General features: G+C 46.2%; 1 protein-coding gene across 2 annotated transcripts; it reads left to right on the top strand.

Moving 5' to 3' along the window:
- Positions 1-1,638: 1,638 nt before the first annotated feature.
- epn2 (epsin 2) lies at positions 1,639-20,916 on the top strand. 2 transcript variants are annotated; one of them, XM_029123734.2, is made up of 11 exons: positions 1,639-2,057; positions 11,457-11,996; positions 12,177-12,342; positions 12,608-12,778; positions 14,057-14,169; positions 15,711-15,830; positions 17,312-17,417; positions 19,432-19,587; positions 19,690-19,719; positions 20,022-20,195; positions 20,316-20,916. In XM_029123734.2, exons 2-11 carry the CDS (start codon positions 11,739-11,741, stop codon positions 20,624-20,626), a joined length of 1,605 nt encoding a protein of 534 aa, XP_028979567.1. In that variant the 5' UTR covers positions 1,639-2,057; positions 11,457-11,738; the 3' UTR covers positions 20,627-20,916. The 2 variants fall into 2 exon arrangements, with proteins under 2 accessions (XP_028979567.1, XP_028979565.1); XM_029123732.2 differs by having other exon boundaries at positions 1,641-2,057; positions 19,690-19,776.
- The last annotated feature ends 868 nt before the right edge of the window (positions 20,917-21,784 follow it).

Here is a 21,784-nt window from a genome sequence, read left to right as displayed (position 1 = left end):
GGTTCCAAGGTAGATGTGCATGTAACATCTGAAAAAAACAAAAGCATGTACAATGGTAATTCTAAATGTGCATTGTTGGCAAATTGAAGGTGCAAGGTGGCATGTGCAACAGAAATGCAGGGATAGCAGGAATGAGGTTCCTGAGGAAGACATGTAGTACAAGGGAGTAGTGCAACAAGGTCCCCGCGAGGCAGTACTAAGCAGTGGGCGGGTGGGTATGGTTAGTGATGGGGTGGGTCATTCACATTAGTCACAAGTGTAGATGTGTGTTCTATATAATTAGAAACCTGGCAATATATAGATATATATTTTTAATGCCAGATGGTTTCCCTGATATCTGAACTGTTTTCAGGATTGGCTGTCAGTGCCCAGGATGGACAAAACTGTGACTTTTAATATAGACCTTTTACTATAGACCCTTTAATATAGACCCTTTTTCGATTGGAACTCTCTTCCTCACTGTCCCCTCCTCTTTCTTTTCAAACTTATTTTTTATTACCCTGTTAGTGGCAGAGCAGAGAGAATAGGTGTAAACCCTGGCATACAATGGAATGCAGTCTGGCAACGCGGGACACATACCTGTATTAACCTGCTTGGCCTGTGAACTGGGTCGTTCCTAGAAAATGTTGGCTTTTCAAAAAGACTACTTTTAAACAGTTCCTTTTGTAAGATGACAGTTAAATCTTGAACATTTAAAGCCAACATAAAATGGCATTTAATAAAAACGTTGTGTTGCCTCATTACTGGATCACGCTCATCACAAATTGTAGACGTAATTTGACTGTTCATTTTAATTTGAGTTTCATTGTGTTAAATGTTTCATTGTTGGTTTGAAACGTAGAGGTAGAGTCATCAAAATTGAAATTTTAAATGGTATTAAATAACTCAGCATCAGTTAGGTAGATACACAAAAACAGAATGTATGAAACTGAGCCACTCTGATGTCAGAAAACCAATGTGCAATGCTGTGCCGTGTACCAGTGACGCAATGTAACACCAGAGGCACAATGTAACACCCATGGCGCAATATAACACCAGTAATGCCATGTAACTACTGGCCAAAACAAGCGTTAGTTACAAGTAGCAGAGTGCAGGAGAATGTGCTCCCAAGGCACATTATTTGAACAGTTGCAACAGCATGCAGGACTCTGTCTGTTCATATTTAGGCAGCCCAGCACGCAAGACATTGTCTGCATTTATCTTAATTAATATGTTGTCTCCTTTAAGTTACTGCAGTTGCTTCTCATCAGCTGCACCAAGCAGTCTTTGCCCGCCCGTTTACATGGACACTGTGTCAACCAATCATCTATGTGCTTTTTGGTGGAATCACACTAATGTGACCCAATAACTACAGTGTAGGTAAACAATTAATGCTACACAGACAATGTTATTGATAAATGTGGAAAGAAAATACTTAGACCGTATCTACTGTCCCAACCAGCCTTTTGTTTTAAATGTTTTTGTTGTAATGAAGTGCCCTTTGCAAGGCTACCTCCAGGGAAATATGACAGATTATGTGGCTACAATAGCTAATCAAAGTATTTACTGCTCACTGTTTCTCAATCTTTTTCGGTTGGTAAGTAACCCCTAAAGAGTGGATTCTCAGAGTAACCCTTTGGTCTCATGAGTCTTCTCACGTACCGTCTGTGGACAAGCCAAGTACCTCCAGTGGTCCCAGTACCCCGGGTTGGGAACCACTGCAAAGTGTTGCTCAACCAGCCTCGTCATGAATGGATTCCTCTGAAGGGAAAGGAGGGATTTCTGCTTCAGCGAGTCAAGCCGCTTTGGTCACACCCTTCCCCGCCCGCACCCCTCCCGGAGCGAGAGAGCTCCGCCGCCCGCCATGTTGCTACAGTGGGAGTCAGACTAGTGCAAGAGGATACGTGTAAAACCTACTAGCTAACTACAGGAAGATTACGTGAGAAGGTGCAACAAGCTTCAGCCAACAACAGAATAAGTCAACTTTCCTGGGATTTTGTCGACGTTCATTTCATAAACGTATGGGTTGTATCCCTGGACATTCAGTGTTTCGTAATTAAAATAACTCAAAAGGAATGGTAAGTTATTCCTTGTTTTGTTTTCCAGGCTCTTCGTCTCCTTGCTTTCGGTGATGTCTCCAGCAAGCACTCGGGTAGTTAGCCAGCCCTTTAACCACTGAAAACTATATATTTTCTTTAGCTAGCTAGGTTATACTATTGCGAATTAGTTGTAGCTAGCGGCCTAGTTTAAGTGCAAGTCGTGTTCTGAACTGTTGGTCGTGTTGGGGGCGACTCCCTATTTAGATACAGATGATAAATAACTAACATTTTAACCCGTAAACATATTAAGCACATCGCTTGAACTTATTTGTGATATTTTGGCCGTTCGATTGTGGAGAGAAGGGTGTGGAGACCGCTAGCCAACTACTTTGAATGGTGGGATTTTTTTGTCCTTCCACAACTTCCAGTTGGGAATTTTCTTCCAAGTTCCTACCTCTTAGCTAACATAACCAGCTAGTCGTTGAATAAATATCTACTTTTAGTTTATCGCGTTAAAATAAATTTTGCTGACGCTGCAATGTATTCCAACACAGATTCACAGCAGTTCCAGTCCACTATAGCGCTGATCTGTAACTAGATAAAAAAAATAAACAAAATGAAACATGAATTGATTTGGATTCATTGCATTCCTTTAATTTAGCTGAAGCTAGTTAGCTTCAGGACAGTCAGCAGTCAGTTATGTATTCCGATCTGGCTGAGGGCAAGTTGTTAAGAGTCTACTCATCCAACAGAACTTGTTAAAACCTCACTACTCGGTCACAGAGTGTTTCCTTGACAGGATAATTAATATATTTAAAGGATAAGTAGATACCGGTGTGTGAGAAAGTAGGCTTTAACGTTAGCTTCAGCTCATTGGAGGCTACCTAGCAACGGGCTCGGCTTGTTTTCCTGGCAGAACGAGCCACAGTGGCTAGCCAACTGGGAAGTGTTGTTCACATAGCTAGCTCATAATCTCATCTGATTCGATTTAGTTGATGAATCACTGTAGCAAGACATGCCGATCCATTTTCCAGGAAACTATTAATGCAGTTTAGTAGTTATGCGAACTGGACTTAAACGTATGTTTACTTTATGCCGCTAGACCTGCTGTGTCCTAATTTATCCACGCTGTCTGAATTGAGCGCTGTTTACCGCTGTCACTTATCAATCACCCAAACATTATCGGGAAGCATGGTTCACGGGAGGGTACCGGCGACGTAGCCGTGAGTGTAGCCTTCTCGGCTGGGCTAGGCGGGGAGTCGATAGGTCCGTAGCGGGAGCGAGGCAGCAAGCAGTGGCTTTGTCTTTTATGTGTGGCCAGGGAGTGCAGGCCGGGGGGGGGCGACAGTTGCAGCTCTCGGGCGGGCTCGCAGGCTTTGTCTTGGGACTGAAAGAGACAATAGGGCAAGTGGCGTGTCGATCGGGATTCAATGTGCGAAGGAGGAAGGGAATGAGCGAATGGTGCTGGCCAAATAGTGGTAGATTGATCACTGAAATGGTAATTGGGCCATCAGATATCCCGGCAGTTAGTTTTGGGCCAGGTACTGAAAGGTCACTGGTTGAATTTTCTGAGCTGCAAAGGTCATACCTTTGCTGTTGACCAAGTCCTGTTAGAAGTGACTAAAATATGTTTAATGAATTTCTTGCCCTCTAATGAATCTTGAGTGGTCGGTAATTGGAGTTTTGAGATTATAATTCATATTTAGGGCTAGTTATATGTGAAGCATTAACTGATGATCCCCTTTCGTATGGACGTAGTTCATGCTAGATTTAGTAATTTGTAGGCTATTCACAGGAGAAATAACCTGCTGGGTTACTTACTTAGACACACACTCCATACCTAATGTGTGTAGTTCACCTTTGTATTGGTACCTTGCTGTTGTGTGCACACACACACAAACACACACTGTCTCCAGAGGTGCACTGCATCTTTAACCCCACCGGCTGTTATTCCCCTGTAAGTCTACCCCCCCAGCAGTTATTCCCCTGTAAGTCTACCCCCCCAGCAGTCATTCCCAGGTAAGTCTACCCCCCCAGCAGTTATTCACCTGTAAGTCTACCCCCCCCCCAGCAGTTATTCACCTGTAAGTCCAGGGGGTGCAGAGTAAAGGCTTGAGGTGCACAGTTTGCGCTCAGACACTGGAGCAATTACCCTCTTGTCCCGATTAGTGATTGTCTCATTCTCAGCAGAGAAGTGGTCAGTGTGAAAGCTGTGTAGACCAGTGTTTCCTGACCTTTTTCAGTTAGTGTACCACCAACCGAATTTTGTTTTCTTTGAAAACCCCTGAGTGTTCCCCCCATGTTAATTTTACTTGTAAGCCTATGTTGTCATGAGTGTTCTCAAGTACCCCCCTGTTGATCGGCCTCGTACCCCTGATTTGGGAACTACTGGTAGACTCCGTTTTGTGATTTATTCTCCCACTTTCTGATTCTTAGAGCTGGTAACTAGCAGCTAGTGAGTCAGCAAGACGAAAAACATTAAGCAGTGGACACTAGCCATGGGTGGTCATCAAAAACATGGTGGGGATGTGACGGCCCGAGGAGCGCGTGGGGATGTGGCGGCCCGAAGAACATGCGGGGGCGTGGGGATGTGACGGCCCGAGGAGCACGCGGGGCGTGGGGATGTGACGGCCCGAGGAGCACGCGGGGCGTGGGGATGTGACGCCCCGAGGAGCACGCGGGGGCGTGGGGATGTGACGCCCGAGGAGCACGCGGGGGCGTGGGGATGTGACGGCCCGAGGAGCACGCGGGGGCGTGGGCATGTGACGGCCCGAGGAGCATGCGGGGGCGTGGGGATGTGACGGCCCGAGGAGGTCCATCAGTTTTGCTTATTATCTCTGAACTGGAACAACTGCTATGGGACTCATTTTCGAATCTCCATCTTGAGTTGTATTTTTGGGAATAACAGTGTATGTTATGGCATTATAATTCTTTTAATCTATACCAATATGGAGTGAAGACGTTTATGAGCGGCTGGACAAATAATCACTACTGTGAATAGAAAACACTGGAAATGTGTCTATTGAACCCTAACCAGACCTGCTCATCATTAGCTGAAAGCACAACCTAAATGATTGGAAAGCATTGGTTTGAATCACACAGTGTCCCTTAATGTTTGAATGCAAATTTGTAAATACCACAGGAGTCTTCGTACTTTAACATACCAGGCCTGATAAAGCAATTAACGGGTTGGCTCTCACCCTCTTACGCGCATCAATAAAACAAGAGGATCTATCCAGAGCTGAGTAAAAATCTACCATTAAAACCCTCCCAAAGTTCTTCAGCTTGTTGCTGACCATCAACATTGCACTCCACTTCTGCAGCAGGTCTTCTAATGCATGTTTCTGTCCAATCGGGTCTCATTCCGCATAGCGCAATTAAATGTGAACTTGCCTGTCTGACTGTGTGACCCGTCTGATCTATGACAATAATATATTAATTGTGGATAAGTCATTAATTACTTATCGCTAGCGAGTACGGATGCACCGCTAAAATAATTATTGTCCAAAACTGATAGCCAATATTCATATACCCCAATCGTCTGACACCAATGCCTATAACGATGTTTTCTCATCCTGGATACCCTGGAAGAAGTAAATAAAGTGGTGCTTCTGAAGATACCTCTTATTTCAACTAATGTAATTTCAACCAGTTTTTTAATAGCAAAAATTCTCCAAAATAAGTCTGATGATGAATGAGCAATTTGTGAGTTATGTGATAAATACACGTTCCCTTTCTGTCATAATGCATTATGCAATGCCTGGTCTGTCTGCTGCCACTCACTACCCAAGTGGAATCTGAGTGTCCGGAGGTAATTTGATGTTCTTGCTGACATTTGCTGTTTAAACTCAAAATAACATTGAAAACCACCTCGTGTGTGAACAAAACCCTGAAAAAAACAAACGCTGGCTTCTGGAGATTTATGGGTGAAAATGATCATCTGCTGGGCATGAACCTTTCAACGGTCCACTCTGTTGGGCTTCTGTACTGTACAATCTCTCTCCCTCTTCCCTGCTCGAGACCATGAGCTCTACAAGGACAGTGTTGCGCTGTTTCTCACCTCTCACATGAATACAATAGCAACAGGAGCTCAACCTTAAAACAGTTTTGTTACTCGACAGATTGTCTGTATACCAAGAACATCTAACAAAAGGTCAGGAATTTATTATTTTGTTTTGGCATGCTGGAGCGCAAAATGAATGCAGTGGAAGCGCTGGAATGCGCAGTCGGTCTGAAATATCAGAAACATTTTAAACAATTGTCCGATACAGATTATCACATTTTGGCCTTTAATCGTCTGATACTGATTGCTGGCCAATATATCGGTGCATCCTTACTAGCTAGTAAAGTGATTCCTGTTTTATTCTAGCTAGCTAACTGAATGGCAACTAGCCCAACAACGTGGGTTTCCCAGTTTATAGGCAATTGCAAATAGCTTTCGGCAGAGTAACCAGCTTTCATTGCAAACTTTTCTCTCCGAACTAGTGACTGGTTATTTAAATCCAAAAATTGTTTGTAGTTTATTTTGCTAGCCAACTCTATTATAAAACCTAGTCTGGTAAATACTGAACCATTCACATAAAAAAAAATTGTTTGTTTTAGGCTGTCTATTACTAACAGAGTATATCAATCATATTTATTGAAAAAAGCACCTTTTACATCAGCAGTTGTCACAAAGTGCTTTTACAAAACACCCAGCCTTAAACCCCAAGGAGCAAACAACAACAGTGTAGAATTTCAGTGGCTAGGAAAAACTCCCTAAGAAGGACAACATTTAGGAAGAAACCTAGAGAGGACCCAGGCTTTGAGGCGTGACCAGTGTATAGGCCAAATTACCAGCTCTTTTTGCAGTTATTGCTTCTTTAACCTATGTATAGCACTGGCTGTTTCTTTCTACTTTCAGTTCGGAACAGGCCTGGTTGGATGGAAACAAACGTCTGTGTAACTGTGATTGTGAAGTCTAGGGCCGCTAGGACGACACCTGGTTGTGGTCTGGGTTGATGGGTCCACCGTTGTCTTCATCTTTGACCTTTTGAAGGTGGCAACATTTCTATGTTACTCGTCTAACCACATTTCCGGAAGGTGTTTTTGCTTGTTCCTTTGGTATTCTTTAATAACTGCATTGTCACTTGTGGTTTTCTTAGTGTTTTGTTTTCTCCACTGGTGTGAACGAGATCATGATGTCCTCGGGGCCTACTCTTCTATTAGTGTTCCTTCAGTTAGGCCATATGAAATACACCGTTAGCATGATTCGGTTTCATTTGAAAGAATTTGGACCATTTTGTTTTCAATTCACTGTAGTTTAATAATAATCAGGACATTATACATTAGGCCATTCAATAATAATAATAAATACATAATGTTAACAACCGACTAGAATTCTTTAAATGTTGTTCTGGTACCAAATTATTCAATATGATTATTCATATTAAACATAAATGTATTCTCTTAATGAAATAAATTAGATGCTCTCCAAGCATTTGTCCAATTTCTGTGACTAGTGGATTTTAGGTCATAGGCCAGCTTTTGCATATCCCACAGACAAATGACCATGTGCTTCAGGGTCCTTGTTTTCCTCTGCTGTGTCACAGCTGGTTTTCAGCCTCAGTCGTCTTCATGTGTCATTAGTGCAGGAGACAACTACCCCCGTGGCAGGAGAGGCCTGGAGAGGTAGTGGTCCGAGGGGAGACCATCTTATGACTGGTCTCTGGATGCTGTGGATCAGGTGTGCATCGGTCTCTTCTGTGGTTTCTCACTACACCAGTAATGCCAGGGTCTTGTTAACATTTTGGCCCTTTAGCCACTGTGGCAAGAAATATATTTAAATCATTCTGGCCAATATTTGGTGTGTGACTCTCCGTACTGTAGCTTGCTGGCACAATCTAGACTATTGCCCTACTAAACCCATAACGCAGTTAATTCAACAAAAAATTTACAGAAGTCCAGATGTAAAGCTCAAAAGAAAATTCTTTGATAACATGTAATGGCATGTTTTGTATGTGGGCAAAGTTGAAAAATCTGCACGACTGCTTGGTTTTATAGAGCCATCATGGACCTAAATTCTAAGTCATCTTTCTGTCGACTTAGTGAATTCATGCCAAAAATAATTTAGGCTGACCTGCAGGCAAAAGAGGGTTCTTCCTAAACTTTGATAGGCACCTGTTGTTTGGTACACGGCATTGGCGCTTTGATTGAAACTGGTGCTGTGGTCAGATGATATAAAAATATAGCTCTTTGGCCACACACATCAGCGTTGTTTGATGTTGAAAGAAGAATGTTTCTGCAGAAAAGGACCTCAGACCTTTAAAAAGTGGCACTTGACCTTCGATGTTTGAGGCGGCAAAGTGGCCTTGTTGTGGTTGGAAGTGTCCCTGGTTCGAATCCCCCTATCTCCAAGGTGAATGCTGTGTTGTTCTCTCTTTAATCAAGCCAGCCCTATTTACTCAACCTCCCTCATGTCACTCCCACCAAGTCTTCACTGTGAATAAGCATTTTGTCTCATTCAACATGCCAGGATAAATAACTAAATATTTATATTTTATTTTGTAGGGCATTTGGACTTCCTCTGTTCCTGTTAAGTCAATGGCACCATTGACAAGTAGAAGGATATTTTAATCCATCCATCATCTTCCGCTTATCCGGGGCCGGGTCGCGGGGGCAGCAGTCTAAGCAGGGATGCCCATTTTAATATATTTTAATCAAACGTTTCATTGCCTCCACCCGTATGCTGTAGTTTCATTGCCTCCACCCGTATGCTGTAGTTTCATTGCCTCCACCCGTATGCTGTAGTTTCATTGCCTCCACCCGTATGCTTTAGTTTCATTGCCTCCACCCGTATGCTGTAGTTTCATTGCCTCCACCCGTATGCTGTAGTTTCATTGCCTCCACCCGTATGCTGTAGTTTCATTGCCTCCACCCGTATGCTGTAGTTTCATTGCCTCCACCCGTATGCTGTAGTTTCATTGCCTCCACCCGTATGCTGTAGTTTCATTGCCTCCACCTTTAAGCTAAAACATTGCCACAAGTAGATCTCCCGGCTAGACAATGACGCCAAACACACACAGCTTGCTGCATCTCTGTCTCTTTCTGGACTCTTTTCTCTCTCTCTCACTCTGCTTTGACTGACCCTGTCTCTGTGCGATCTTTCTTGGCTGTTGGGAGCGAGGGGGCGTGTTGTTCTGGGGGGAGAGACAGACTCTCTTCTCTTCTGACGATCTCTGTGATTTAAAACAGCAGATGTGGCCTTAGACCAGTGTGTTATTCATATGGGGGGCTCCACAGGGCCACGCAGGCGTCAGAGGTCCTGTTGCCAGGTCACACGGGTCACATCTCAGGGCCACATCTCAGGGTCTCACAGGGGTCACATTTTAGGGTCACACCGGATGGGGGGGGGGGGGGGTCACATCTCAGAAATCATGGCATGTCGAGTTTCTTTGCAAGTTGCACTTGTTGCATCCTAAAATGGTGGTGCTTGGCACTGACCTCTGTTTTGACCCGATACACTGAAATGCTACCAAATGCTATGCTAGGCCGAGAGACTGGATCAGAACATCTCCCCAAGGACCATTTTGAGTGGCAAAACTGACTGAACCATCTCAGTGGTTCCAGAAATGGTTTCCATCAGATTGCTACCAGATGGTTTGGGCCTGACCCAAAACCCATATGTGTAAATAAATGAAACTGGTGACCTTATGGGCTATGATGCCCTGGTTAGAGAGAATCCAATCCACATTGTTTTGTACAGCACCTTCCATTGTGATGTCATTTAAAGGACCTGAGTGGAGGCAGTCTGATACAGTCTGGTGCTTCACAGAATGTTTCAGTTTGAGTCGACAGGCAAACATAACAGTTTAGTAATGAGTCAGTATGGAACCTGACTTACAGTCGTGTGTGTGCGTGTGCGTGTGTCGCTGAGATTAAAGGAAGTATGGTCAGAAACCGGTTCATTTGGATGAGAAAGACCAAACTGATGGTCACGTGGACTCACGTCATCGTTATTCACAATGGAAATTTTTATTTTTTATTAGTTAATACCTGATTTTGCTTGTTCATCGTGTGTGTGTGTGGGTGTGTCTGTGTGTGGGTGTGTGTGTGTGTGTGTGTGTGTGTGTGTGTGTGTGTGTGTGTGTGTGTAATGAATAGGGAAAAAGTGATTAAAAGTGATAAAGTGATTCCACTTTAGAATAAGGCTGTAATGTACCAAATGTGTAGAAAGTGAAGGGGTCTCACTGCTTCCTGAATCTACTGTTTATCAGTGTTTTTCTACTGCACGTGCTTGCTAAACCAAAACCCCCGGGCTTGATGAAGATAATCAGGATGCCATAGTTCCTGTACACGCACGCTCCTTGGCAGATACCATTTAATCAAGAAGGTTTCATCTTCCGGAAGAGGGATTCATTGACATAATGGCTAACAGCTGCTCAGCGTGTGGGACACAAGCATCGCAATGTTATTACGTTTTCTACTAATCAACAAAACTGCTTCTTGAGTTAACTAAAAAGAAAAAGGGGGGAAAAAAAGAAAAGATCAGGGAACTGTTCAAAATCGGGATCCATTGGGGTCTCCAATTAAATGTTATCTCTGTGACAGGAAAGTGAGGTCCCGTTTGTTTTGCTCCACTGCATTGTCACACAGAAAGACAAAAATGATAATGTCCCACACCAGTTTTGGGTTGAGAGTAAAACCAGAAGTACCGGTCATCAAATGAAAAGTGGAGCAAAACAAACAAATAGAAAAATGTGAAACAAGAATTTCAGGCTACAAAGTCTTTATGTAAAATAAAGGGGGGTGAAAACTGCGAGTATTGTTGTCCTCTGGTATGTCTATAGGGAGCATGTGTGTGTTCAGCGCTTAAATAACAGCCGGGCCTTTATTGGTGAAGGACGTCCTGGGAAGGAGGCACCCTGCCCAAGTGAATTCAGAGTAGTCTAACTGGCACAAGCTAATAACTATATATAACCAACAGTGCCACAAAGAAAATGGTTGAGACCTTTAACTGAGTGTAGACAAAAGCTGGAGTTCATTTGGTTCTGGTTAATGCGAATCCCCGGCTCGTTCCGTTCACCCATGGTGTGAAACACGTAGCTTTAACATCTGAACAATCATTCCGGAGTGGGGATGTAAAGGTTCCCCGATGCTCCTCGGTTGTACAAACGGTTGATTCCCTGCCGTGTTGAACGCCTGGCTAGATTGTTGTTGAATTCCAATGACTCTGATCCTGTTTGATTCCATCTGATCTCCGGGTTCCTGGGGTTCCGCCCATGTTTTCTGCACAGCGCATTTTAAAGAAATGGGCAGTAGACGATCATGTCGTCGAATCATTCTGGGTGCCCCAGGTGGCTGTGGGGGCAGTTTGTGTCCACCACGGATGTAGAAAAGGACTTCTCTATCATCTGTTTGATTATTGGAGTCTAAGTGGCTGATCCTTCTCTCCCTCAGGTGATGGCGTGGAAGACCGTCTTCCCAGCTGTGTGTGTGTGGAGATGGTTCTGACAGGCTTGCTTCTGGAGGACTGTGCGTCAGTCGCCTGGCTTGGGAAGGCCCCCTAAACACACACACACTGACTGCTCGCCGCGGTGCCAGAACCGACTTGGACCCAACGCCCCCCCACCCCCCCCCTCTTCCCCCAACACACACACACACACACACGCAGTCTTCACTGGGTTGGGTGCCGTCTTCCTGTGGGTGTCCTCGGTGGGTTGCCCGCGACCGTCTGCCAACATGCCCAGCTCCACCATCAGGCGCTCCGTGAAGAACATGGTGAACAACTACTCGGACGCGGAGAAGAAGGTCCGGGAGGCGACTTCGAATGACCCCTGGGGCCCCTCGTCCTCGCTGATGTCGGAGGTGGCCGACCTGACCTACAACGTGGTGGCGTTCAGCGAGATCATGAGCATGATCTGGAGACGCCTGAACGACCACGGGAAGAACTGGAGGCACGTCTACAAGGCCCTCACGTTGCTGGACTACCTGATCAAGGTGAGACACGCGAACCCGTCCGGGAATACAACAGCATCAGGCCCACAAGAAACGTTGTGAGGCGGCGCTGTACCAATCACACCATCTGTAACTATCACTTCTGCCGTTATGAGATGAATGAACAGGAATTGCTCTACATTACTGTGAGGTAAATGTTGGGGGGTGTGTGGGTGTTTTCAGACCGGGTCGGAGCGTGTTGCGCTGCAGTGTAAGGAGAACATCTTTGCCATCCAGACTCTTAAAGACTTCCAGTACGTGGACCGAGATGGGAAAGACCAGGGCATCAACGTCAGAGAGAAGAGCAAGCAGCTGGTGGTGCTTCTTAAAGACGAGGACCGGCTCAAAGGTGAGGGTTCAAGAAGCAGGGTGAGAGGTGAGGGTTCAAGAAGCAGGGTGAGAAGTGAGGGTTCAAGAAGCAGGGTGAGAGGTGAGGGTTCAAGAAGCAGGGTGAGAGGTGAGGGTTCAAGAAGCAGGGTGAGAGGTGAGGGTTCAAGAAGCAGGGTGAGGGTTCAAGAAGCAGGGTGAGAGGTGAGGGGTCAAGGAGCAGGGTGAGAGGTGAGACGCGGGCCCTGTTTAAGGTGACCACAGTGATTGTAATGTGTTCTGTCCAGGTGAGCGTTCCCAGGCGCTGAAGACCAAAGAGCGCATGGCCCAGGTGTCCACTATAGGGGTGGTGGCACCTGGTCAGGGTTTTGGACGAGGCTCTTCTCAGCCAAACCTCTCAACTTCCTACAGTGAGGAGTATGGCAAGTCGGAGGGGTCACCTGCATCCTACCATGGCTGTGAGTAGCAGTAATTGTATTACGCACATGCACGCACACATGCACGTACACAAGTGGCTTGTTTCAGAATGGAAACAAGTGTTGTTTCCGTGGGAACTGGGCTGGAGGCAGGAGGAGATGACACAGCATGGGTGGAGTCTGATGACATCATACATGTCTGTCTGGTATTTATCACATCTCAGGGGTGTGTGTCTTTGTTTCTCTCTCATTCTGAGGACCAGAATGATTACAACTTATTTCCCCGATCCACTAACTCCTGTTGCTTGTTTTGGGTTTCAGGCTTGGTATAAACACTTGACAACTGCTGATGTAGAAAGGGCTTTATAAAATAAATATGATTGATTGAACTCCAAGACTTTTGCCTAGTAGGGACAGATTAAAATTAACCTTGTAGGGGCTGAATCGACAGATTTTTTGACCTTACTGAGGACTTCTGGTCCCCACACGAACAGTGAGACTTGTTAACGCGTACACACAGAGCAACAGTCACACACACCAGGAATGAACAATAGTCACAATCTCCCACTGTCTGGAATCCCAGAAATGTCCCTAGCAACGCCCCAGCCCTCGTCTCATTGGCTAGTGCCTCTCCAGCCTCTTTGATTGGCCAGTCTCTGCTTCCTTCACATGCTGACTCAGCTGTTGCAGTTTCCACCATATTCATCAAAACCACACACACATCTAAAGGGTGAGACATTGGCGCTCCCCTGCTATGAGCCCCAGTATAAAGGTCAGAGGTGAATCGAGTCGCAGTTGGGAGTTACATGAAACAGAACGGAACCTGAGCTACAAACTAACTCTGAACGTGTGTGTGGGTGCGTGTTATTCTGGGGCAGCCACTTGACCTGTACATACACTCTACTGACTCGACTGTAGACCTGTACATACACTCTACTGACTCGACTGTAGACCTGTACATACACTCTACTGACTCGACTGTAGACCTGTACATACACTCTACTGACTCGACTGTAGACCTGTACATACACTCTACTGACTCGACTGTAGACCTGTACATACTGTGTTTGACATTAGTAATAATGTTTAATTGATGTATCTCTGTAGTTTAACTTATAGGAATAGTAATATTCAGTTCCGTTCTACTGAAGCTCTCCCTAACAACCCCCTGCCTCTGTCTGTGTCTGTCTGTCTGCCTGCCTCTGTCTGTGTCTGTCTGTCTGCCTGCCTCTGTCTGTGTCTGTCTGCCTGCCTGCCTCTGTCTGTGTCTGCCTGCCTGCCTCTGTCTGTGTCTGTCTGCCTGCCTCTGTCTGTGTATAGCTACATCTCCAGTCCCAGGCTCTGAGTTGGAACAGGCTCGCCCCCAGACCAGCGGGGAGGAGGAGCTTCAACTGCAGCTGGCCCTGGCCATGAGCAGAGAGGCTGCTGAACAGGTACACAACTATAATGCAACATTACACAACTATAATGCAACACTACATACAACCCAGGGCACAACACTACACAACTATAATACAACCCAGAACACAACACTACACAACTATAATGCAACACTACATACAACCCAGAACACAACACTACACAACTATAATACAACCCAGAACACAACACTACACAACTATAATGCAACACTACATACAACCCAGAACACAACACTACACAACTATAATACAACACTACACAACTATAATGCAACACTACATACAACCCAGGGCACAGCACTACACAACTATAATACAACGCTACATACAATCCAGAGGGCAACACTACACAACTATAATACAGCACTACATACAATCCAGAGCACAACACTACACAACTATAATACAACCATCACACAACACTACACAGCCATAAAACAACACTACACAACTGTAATACAACCCAGAGCACACTACACAACTATAATAAAACACTACACACAACCCAGAACACAACACAACACTACACAACGATAATACCACACTACACACAACCCAGAACACAACACTACACAACTATAATACAACCCAGAACACAATACTAAACAATGATAATACAACACAACACTACACAACAATAATACAATACACACAACCCAGAACACAACACTGAACAACTGTAATAAAACGCTACACACGACACTACACAACACCACCACGCTACTAAAACACCACAATGCAGACTAGGGATGACCCGATCTGTTTGCTATCGCTACCTGATGCTAGTTAACGCTAATTGAGAATACACCAGTTTTAACTGGGTGATGTCTCACCTCCAGATCAATTCAGATCCGTTGCTAATAGCAAGCTTGCCTGTTGGGTGTCGCAGGGCCTTTCATTTTATTTCCTGCTTCAATCGATTACCCAGACATGCTGTCTCTTAAAGAGCCTAACGTTATTCTAGAGCCTCTTTGATCAAGTTGTGATGGACAGCAAGCTCAACATGCCAATTCACATGCACATGGACCAAATACCGATAAGAAAATGCTTGTGGAAAATGGTCAGTTTGTCACGTGCCTAGTTTTCACTGCAATTACTTATTTGTCCAGCATATCCACTTTCCCATTCTACATTGTTGTAGAATTTCCACAAAGGCCTTACTCTAGCTCGGAATGTACTTATTTTAATTTGATGTTGATTTGAGGTTGTTAAAATGGTGGAATTTCCACAGTCTTAAATATGAAGATTTTAATAAAATATATACCATTTAATTCATGTAGGGAAATCAAACCAAGAAAATGAAAATGGCATATCCTCAAAGTTCAAGCCTGGGTGCATTACTACTGCTGCCAAGCTCTGCCATCCACTGAACACACCTAAATAACAGTTTTAGTGGTATCCCAGGAGTCTTTGAACAGAAATAATTTTATATCTGTCCCGTTTCTCATGTTATAATTTGTAAGTTTTGATAGGGGTTTGAAATGCCCTTTTTGCTGAGTTTTGTAAAGGTTTGAAATGGCCTCTAAAGGACTTCAACTGTCTTGGATGTGTAGGAGGAGAGAATGCGTCGTGGGGATGATCTGCGACTTCAGATGGCCCTGGAGGAGAGTCGTAAAGGAGGTGGACCACTCGGTACCATTGGATCTGGAAAACAGCCCAAGAAGAAGAAGGAGGTAAGGACCCACAGACTTGCAGAGAGTGAGACACAAAACCACAGACAGGCAGAGAGCGAGACACGTCTTCTGTTATTTCCAGATGTCTGTGTCTAACAGTATTTCTCCTGTTATGACTGGTTCATTTGCTACGTCATTACTGGCTGGCTGGCTGGCTGGCTGGTTGACTGACGGACTGGCTGGCCTTTATAGTGCTACTGTGCAAACTGTTTCTCTCATCAGGGATATTTATTTTGGTTCTGTGTCAGGGGGAACCCCTGTGGGAGAACTGCTGAGTCACTGGGCCCTAAAGAAGGTTTTTGTAAAGTTCCTTTTTACATATGTAATGCTATAGGGTAAGCTAGCAATTTACAATTTAAGTGACATCTGGTCTCTTGGCCTTTCAGTCCCTACTAGCAGAGCCGCTTCCACTTCCACCAGTTAAAACTCTTCTCTGTTCTTGTACCCCAAAGGTGGAACTGGCTTACCATTGTAGCTTGGCCAGTCCCTGGATTTGAAGAGCATAACCTTTTAACATTTTAGTCATTTAGCTGATGCCCTTATCCTGAGCGACTTACAGTAGTGAGTGCAGACATTTTCCAACCTGTTCCCCCCCCATGGGAATCGAACCCACATCCTCTGGCATTGCCAGCGACATGCTCTACCAACTGATTTACACAGGACCTATTCAACTCCATCCCATCAATTTTACCTTACTGACACTAATATTACTATTAATGATACTAACTAACATTTGTAAACCGTTTTTATTCTACTAGCATTGACTTTGCTCCTTTATTGAGTAAAGTGTACTTGGTGTCGCTCCATTATTGCGTAGGGTGTTTCTCCTTTATTGCGTAGGGTGTCGCTCCATTATTGCGTAGGGTGTCTCTCCTTTATTGCGTCGGGTGTCGCTCCATTATTGCGTCAGGTGTCGCTCCATTATTGCGTCGGGTGTCGCTCCATTATTGCGTCGGGTGTCGCTCCATTATTGCGTCGGGTGTCGCTCCATTATTGCGTCGGGTGTCGCACCTTTTATTGCGCCGGGTGTCGCACCCTTTTATTGCGCCGGGTGTCGCACCCTTTTATTGCGTCGGGTGTCGCTCCATTATTGCGTCGGGTGTCGCTCCATTATTGCGTCGGGTGTCGCTCCATTATTGCGTCGGGTGTCGCACCTTTTATTGCGTCGGGTGTCGCACCTTTTATTGCGTCGGGTGTCGCACCTTTTATTGCGTCGGGTGTCGCACCTTTTATTGCGTCGGGTGTCGCACCTTTTATTGCGTCGGGTGTCGCACCTTTTATTGCGTCGGGTGTCGCACCTTTTATTGCGTCGGGTGTCGCACCCTTTTATTGCGTCGGGTGTCGCACCCTTTTATTGCGTCGGGTGTCGCACCCTTTTATTGCGTCGGGTGTCGCACCCTTTTATTGCGTCGGGTGTCGCACCCTTTATTGCGTCGGGTGTCGCTCCATTATTGAGTACAGTTCTTTTCTCCCTCTTCCAGCCCCAGTCTTCACTGTTGGACCTGATGGATGTTCCAGAGGGAGACTCTGCAGACCCCTGGGGAGGAGCTGCTGGAGCCACCGCACAAGACCCCTGGCAGAGCTACAGTACGTACACACACACACATTCACAGACACACACACACACACACACACACACACACACACAGACAGTTTTCCTGTGTTGTCAGACTAATCAGAGAATTAGCCAGTCATAATGTTTTGAGGTGGCCTCTGGAAACATTCAGATGCCTTGCATGTTGCGGGGGGGGGGGGGGGGGGGGGGGGGACTATACATTCAACAAACCACTCCGTAAGGAAAGACAAAACTACTAACCGATAGTTACTAAAACTGTCAATGCTTTGGTTGCATAAGTGTGCAAGCGAGGCATTAAGCACCTTTTGGCTTGGATTACAGCAGCAAGTCTGTTTGAATGGGTCTCTATCAACTAGGCACACTGGGTGTTTTATTCCATGCATCTTTGTAAAAGAGTTTGTGCTCAGACAAATTGTGAGAGTGTCTCCTGGATACAGCCCCCTTTAGGTCAGTCCACAAGTCCTGACTCTGACCGGGCCATTCCTGGTTATTGACCCTCCTTTTTGCAAGATGTTCATTGGTTTTTGCTGTGTACTTTTTGATTGTTGTTATTGAAAGCAGAAATTATTTTACCTTCAGCTTCCTAGCAAAAGGCTGTGTTTGCGCCAAATTGTCTTGACAATTGGAGCTATGAATTGCCCCTATATAATGACTAGAGCCCGTCCCCAGGAAAGAGAAGCAGTCCCACAACATGTTGCTTCCGTCATGCTTGATAGTAGGTACACAGTAACTGGGTGCTTTGGTGATGAGCTGTTTGGATCTTTCCAGTGTCCTGGTGGTACAATCCTGCCTACACTTCTTAACATCAGTCTTCACAGGATTCTTGTAAAGCCTTCAGCATTTTATATTCTTGTCCCAACTTGTACCTTTTAACAACAAGGTCCCGTAAATGTATTAGCGCCCTGAGGACCATGGCTAATGCTTCAAATATGAGTCACTGTTCTTCAGATTGTATGAATTTTGCTCACAGTTATTTAATCAGGTAAGCCGATTGAGAACCAATTCCAATTTGCGGTGGCAACCTGGCCAAAGGCATAGCGATTGCAAGACAACACTTAGTTACACATTAAATATATATGTGCAATTAAATCAGTCATAGCTCTTTAGAAATAACTAGAGGTCTGTTTCTAACACATGAGATGGTAAATATTCACAGATTGACAAGGTTATTCATCGTATCAGTACACATGGGTTAGGTGTTTAACCGTGGCAGTGATCCATTACAGTTTGAAGGAATACAGGCTGATGAAAGGGTCAAATTTCTGAGTCTCCAGTTCCAGTCATTTGCAGCAGAGACTTAAAAGCATGATGACTTTAGGGAGGAGCCAAGTGAGGTATCTAGCAGAACACAGTGTTGGTCAGCACTCACTGTTCTTTGTCAGTCAATGCTCAGTACATTTTGTGTAAAGAAATGTGTAAAACAGGAGCTGTAATCGGCCCTGTGGATGTGTAAAGAGACAGGAGCTGTAATCGGCCCTGTGGATGTGTAAAGAGACAGGAGCTGTAATCGGCCCTGTGGATGTGTAAAGAGACAGGAGCTGTAATCGGCCCTGTGGATGTGTAAAGAGACAGGAGCTGTAATCGGCCCTGTGGATGTGTAAAGGGACAGGAACTGAGTGTGTGTGTGTGGCACGCACTTGCGTATGTGCATCCTGTCCACCTGCAGTTGTCAGAACTGGGGCTCTTTGTTCAACTGGAATGCTTCTCTGCTGGGCCAGCCACATAAAGGCAGAGGGGGGAGGGAGGGGGGGAGGGAGCAAAGGGCTGCATTTTAGTAGTCCAATGTGGTTCTGATCTTAGTATTTCTGGCCTCAAGTTTATGTACTGTGCGCACCCCAATCACTCGATTTTACCCCCCCCTGGATTGACTTGCTTAGTCCTTTGTGGTATGTCTCCAACATGCTGGTGTAAATTCAAACGCTATGGAAATGATTATAGAATTTGTAACTTTAAGTTATGTCAGTTTGTCTGTGCCAGTAACTCATGTCTGTTATCGGGTGCTTAACGGCGTGTCTGTTCCTCCAGGTGCAGCCCCTAAGCCAGTGGCTCCAGTTGACCCGTGGGGTCCTCCCTCTTCCTCTGTTCACCCCATAAAGGGCAGCGATCCCTGGGGAGCCAACACTGCTCCAGTCCCGGATCCCTGGGGCTCTGGAGGAACACAGCCCAAGACCTCTAACACAGGTATACACATTAGCCCACACACACACGTCATAACCCATGCCTCCAGATTGTCTACAGATTTGAACATGCAGTCATAACTGGTGTGTATTCTCCTCCAATCAGGTGGCTTTGACCTTTTCAGTTCGTCCAATGGTACGTCTCGAGAGGACCTGTCAGACTTTGACCTGTGCCGATCCTCTGTCCCATCTGGTACTAACCATGTTTCTCCTTGTCTCTAACACAGTCCTATGTAGTCTTTATGTAGTCTTATGTATCCATATTAGCCAAGGAGTAGCCCTGGTGTCTCTAACGTCTTTTACGCAGCCTGGTGTCTCTATAACGTCTCACATTTTCATACACGCATTGTCTTCGTATATGTAGTGCTATGCTGTGTCTGCTGTCTTTAAGTTATGTCAGTTTGTCTGTGCCAGTAACTCATGTCTGTGTTGGTTCAGGTGACGGGCGTGGCCTGACTAGCACTGGTGTAGGTGACCTGTTTGACCCCCTGCCGAGCAGGAAGACACCCGAGTCCTTCCTGGGTCCCAACGCGGCGCTGGTCAACCTGGACTCCCTGGTCACGAAGCCACCCCAGCCCGCTCCTATTGTTAACCCCTTCCTGGCTGCTGGAGGTACGTGTGCACACGCATGCGCGTACGCAAGCGCAGACACCACACACACACACACACACACGCGCGCACACAGATGTAACCCTGATGTCTCCTCCGTGGGGGGACTCTGTGTCTCTGCAGCTGTCCCGATGGTGGCCCCCCAGGTCAACCCGTTCCAGCTGGGGCAGCCCGCCCCCCCCACCCTCAACCAGATGCGGGTTAGTCCCATGCCCGGCATGGGCATCAGTTTCGGCAGCATGGCCGACCCCATGCCCCTGTCTTCCATGCCCCCCCAGACCGGCATGGGCCGCATGGTGCCGGGGATAGGGGGCATGGGTGTGGTCGGCATGGCTGGCGTCCCGTCCTCGATGCCTCAGCCACTGCTCAGCTCGGCCGTGCCCCCCACCGCGGGCACACAGCCCCCCGGGACCACCAACCCGTTCCTGTTGTGAGACACCCTCAACGACCTCCAGATGACCCCCTGGGAATCCCCCTCCACCCTCTCCCACACCCCCTTTTCTGACATGAAAAAATAAACTCTTCCGTGTTTTGGGAAAGACTCTCCTCACTCTTCTCCCCGTCTAGAGTTCCAACGTCAGGTTTCATGTTAGCAGGGACAGAAGGGTTTCCAAGTTTAGATCAGACTTTCCCTCTCCCCCTTTAAGTCTGTCTCTCTGTGTGTCTGTCTGTCTCTCTCTCTGTGTGTCTGTCTGTCTCTCTCTCTGTGTGTCTGTCTGTCTCTCTCTCTGTGTGTCTGTCTGTCTCTCTCTCTGTGTGTCTGTCTGTCTCTCTCTGTGTGTGTCTGTCTGTCTCTCTCTCTGTGTGTCTGTCTGTCTCTCTCTCTGTGTGTCTGTCTGTCTCTCTATGTCTGTCTGTCTGTCTCTCTCTCTATGTCTGTCTGTCTGTCTGTCTCTCTCTATGTCTGTCTGTCTGTCTGTCTCTCTCTCTGTGTGCGTGTGCGCCTGTCTCTCTCTCTGTCTGTCTGTCTCTCTCTCTATGTCTGTCTGTCTGTCTCTCTCTCTATGTCTGTCTGTCTGTCTGTCTCTCTCTATGTCTGTCTGTCTGTCTGTCTCTCTCTCTGTGTGCGTGTGCGCCTGTCTCTCTCTCTGTGTGCGTGTGCGCCTGTCTCTCTCTCTGTGTGCGTGTGCGCCTGTCTCTCTCTCTGTGTGCGTGTGCGCCTGTCTCTCTCTCTGTGTGCGTGTGCGCCTGTCTCTCTCTCTGTGTGCGTGTGCGCCTGTCTCTCTCTCTGTGTGCGTGTGCGCCTGTCTCTCTCTCTGTGTGCGTGTGCGCCTGTCTCTCTCTCTGTGTCTCTCTCTCTCTGTGTGCGTGTGCGCCTGTCTCTCTCTCTGTGTGTGTGCCTGTCTCTCTCTCTGTGTGTGTGCCTGTCTCTCTCTCTGTGTGTGTGTGTGTGTGTGTGTGTGTGTCTCTGTGTCTCTCTCTCTGTGTCTCCCTATATGCTAAACGGGAATATGACACAAGCTGTTTTAGCTGTGACTGTTGGTTCACCGTTAATCCTTAGCTGGAGAGAGATACTGGACGCTGCAGCATTTAACGCCAGTCCACTCTCTTACCTGGCCACGAAATTGACCTCATGACCCTAGCACACAGCA

The sequence above is a fragment of the Esox lucius genome, chromosome 11 (assembly GCF_011004845.1).
Source record: "Esox lucius isolate fEsoLuc1 chromosome 11, fEsoLuc1.pri, whole genome shotgun sequence".
Lineage (NCBI taxonomy): Eukaryota > Metazoa > Chordata > Actinopteri > Esociformes > Esocidae > Esox > Esox lucius.
The sequence above is the reverse complement of the archived record's forward strand: the minus strand, read 5'-3'. Positions and strand labels throughout refer to the sequence as shown.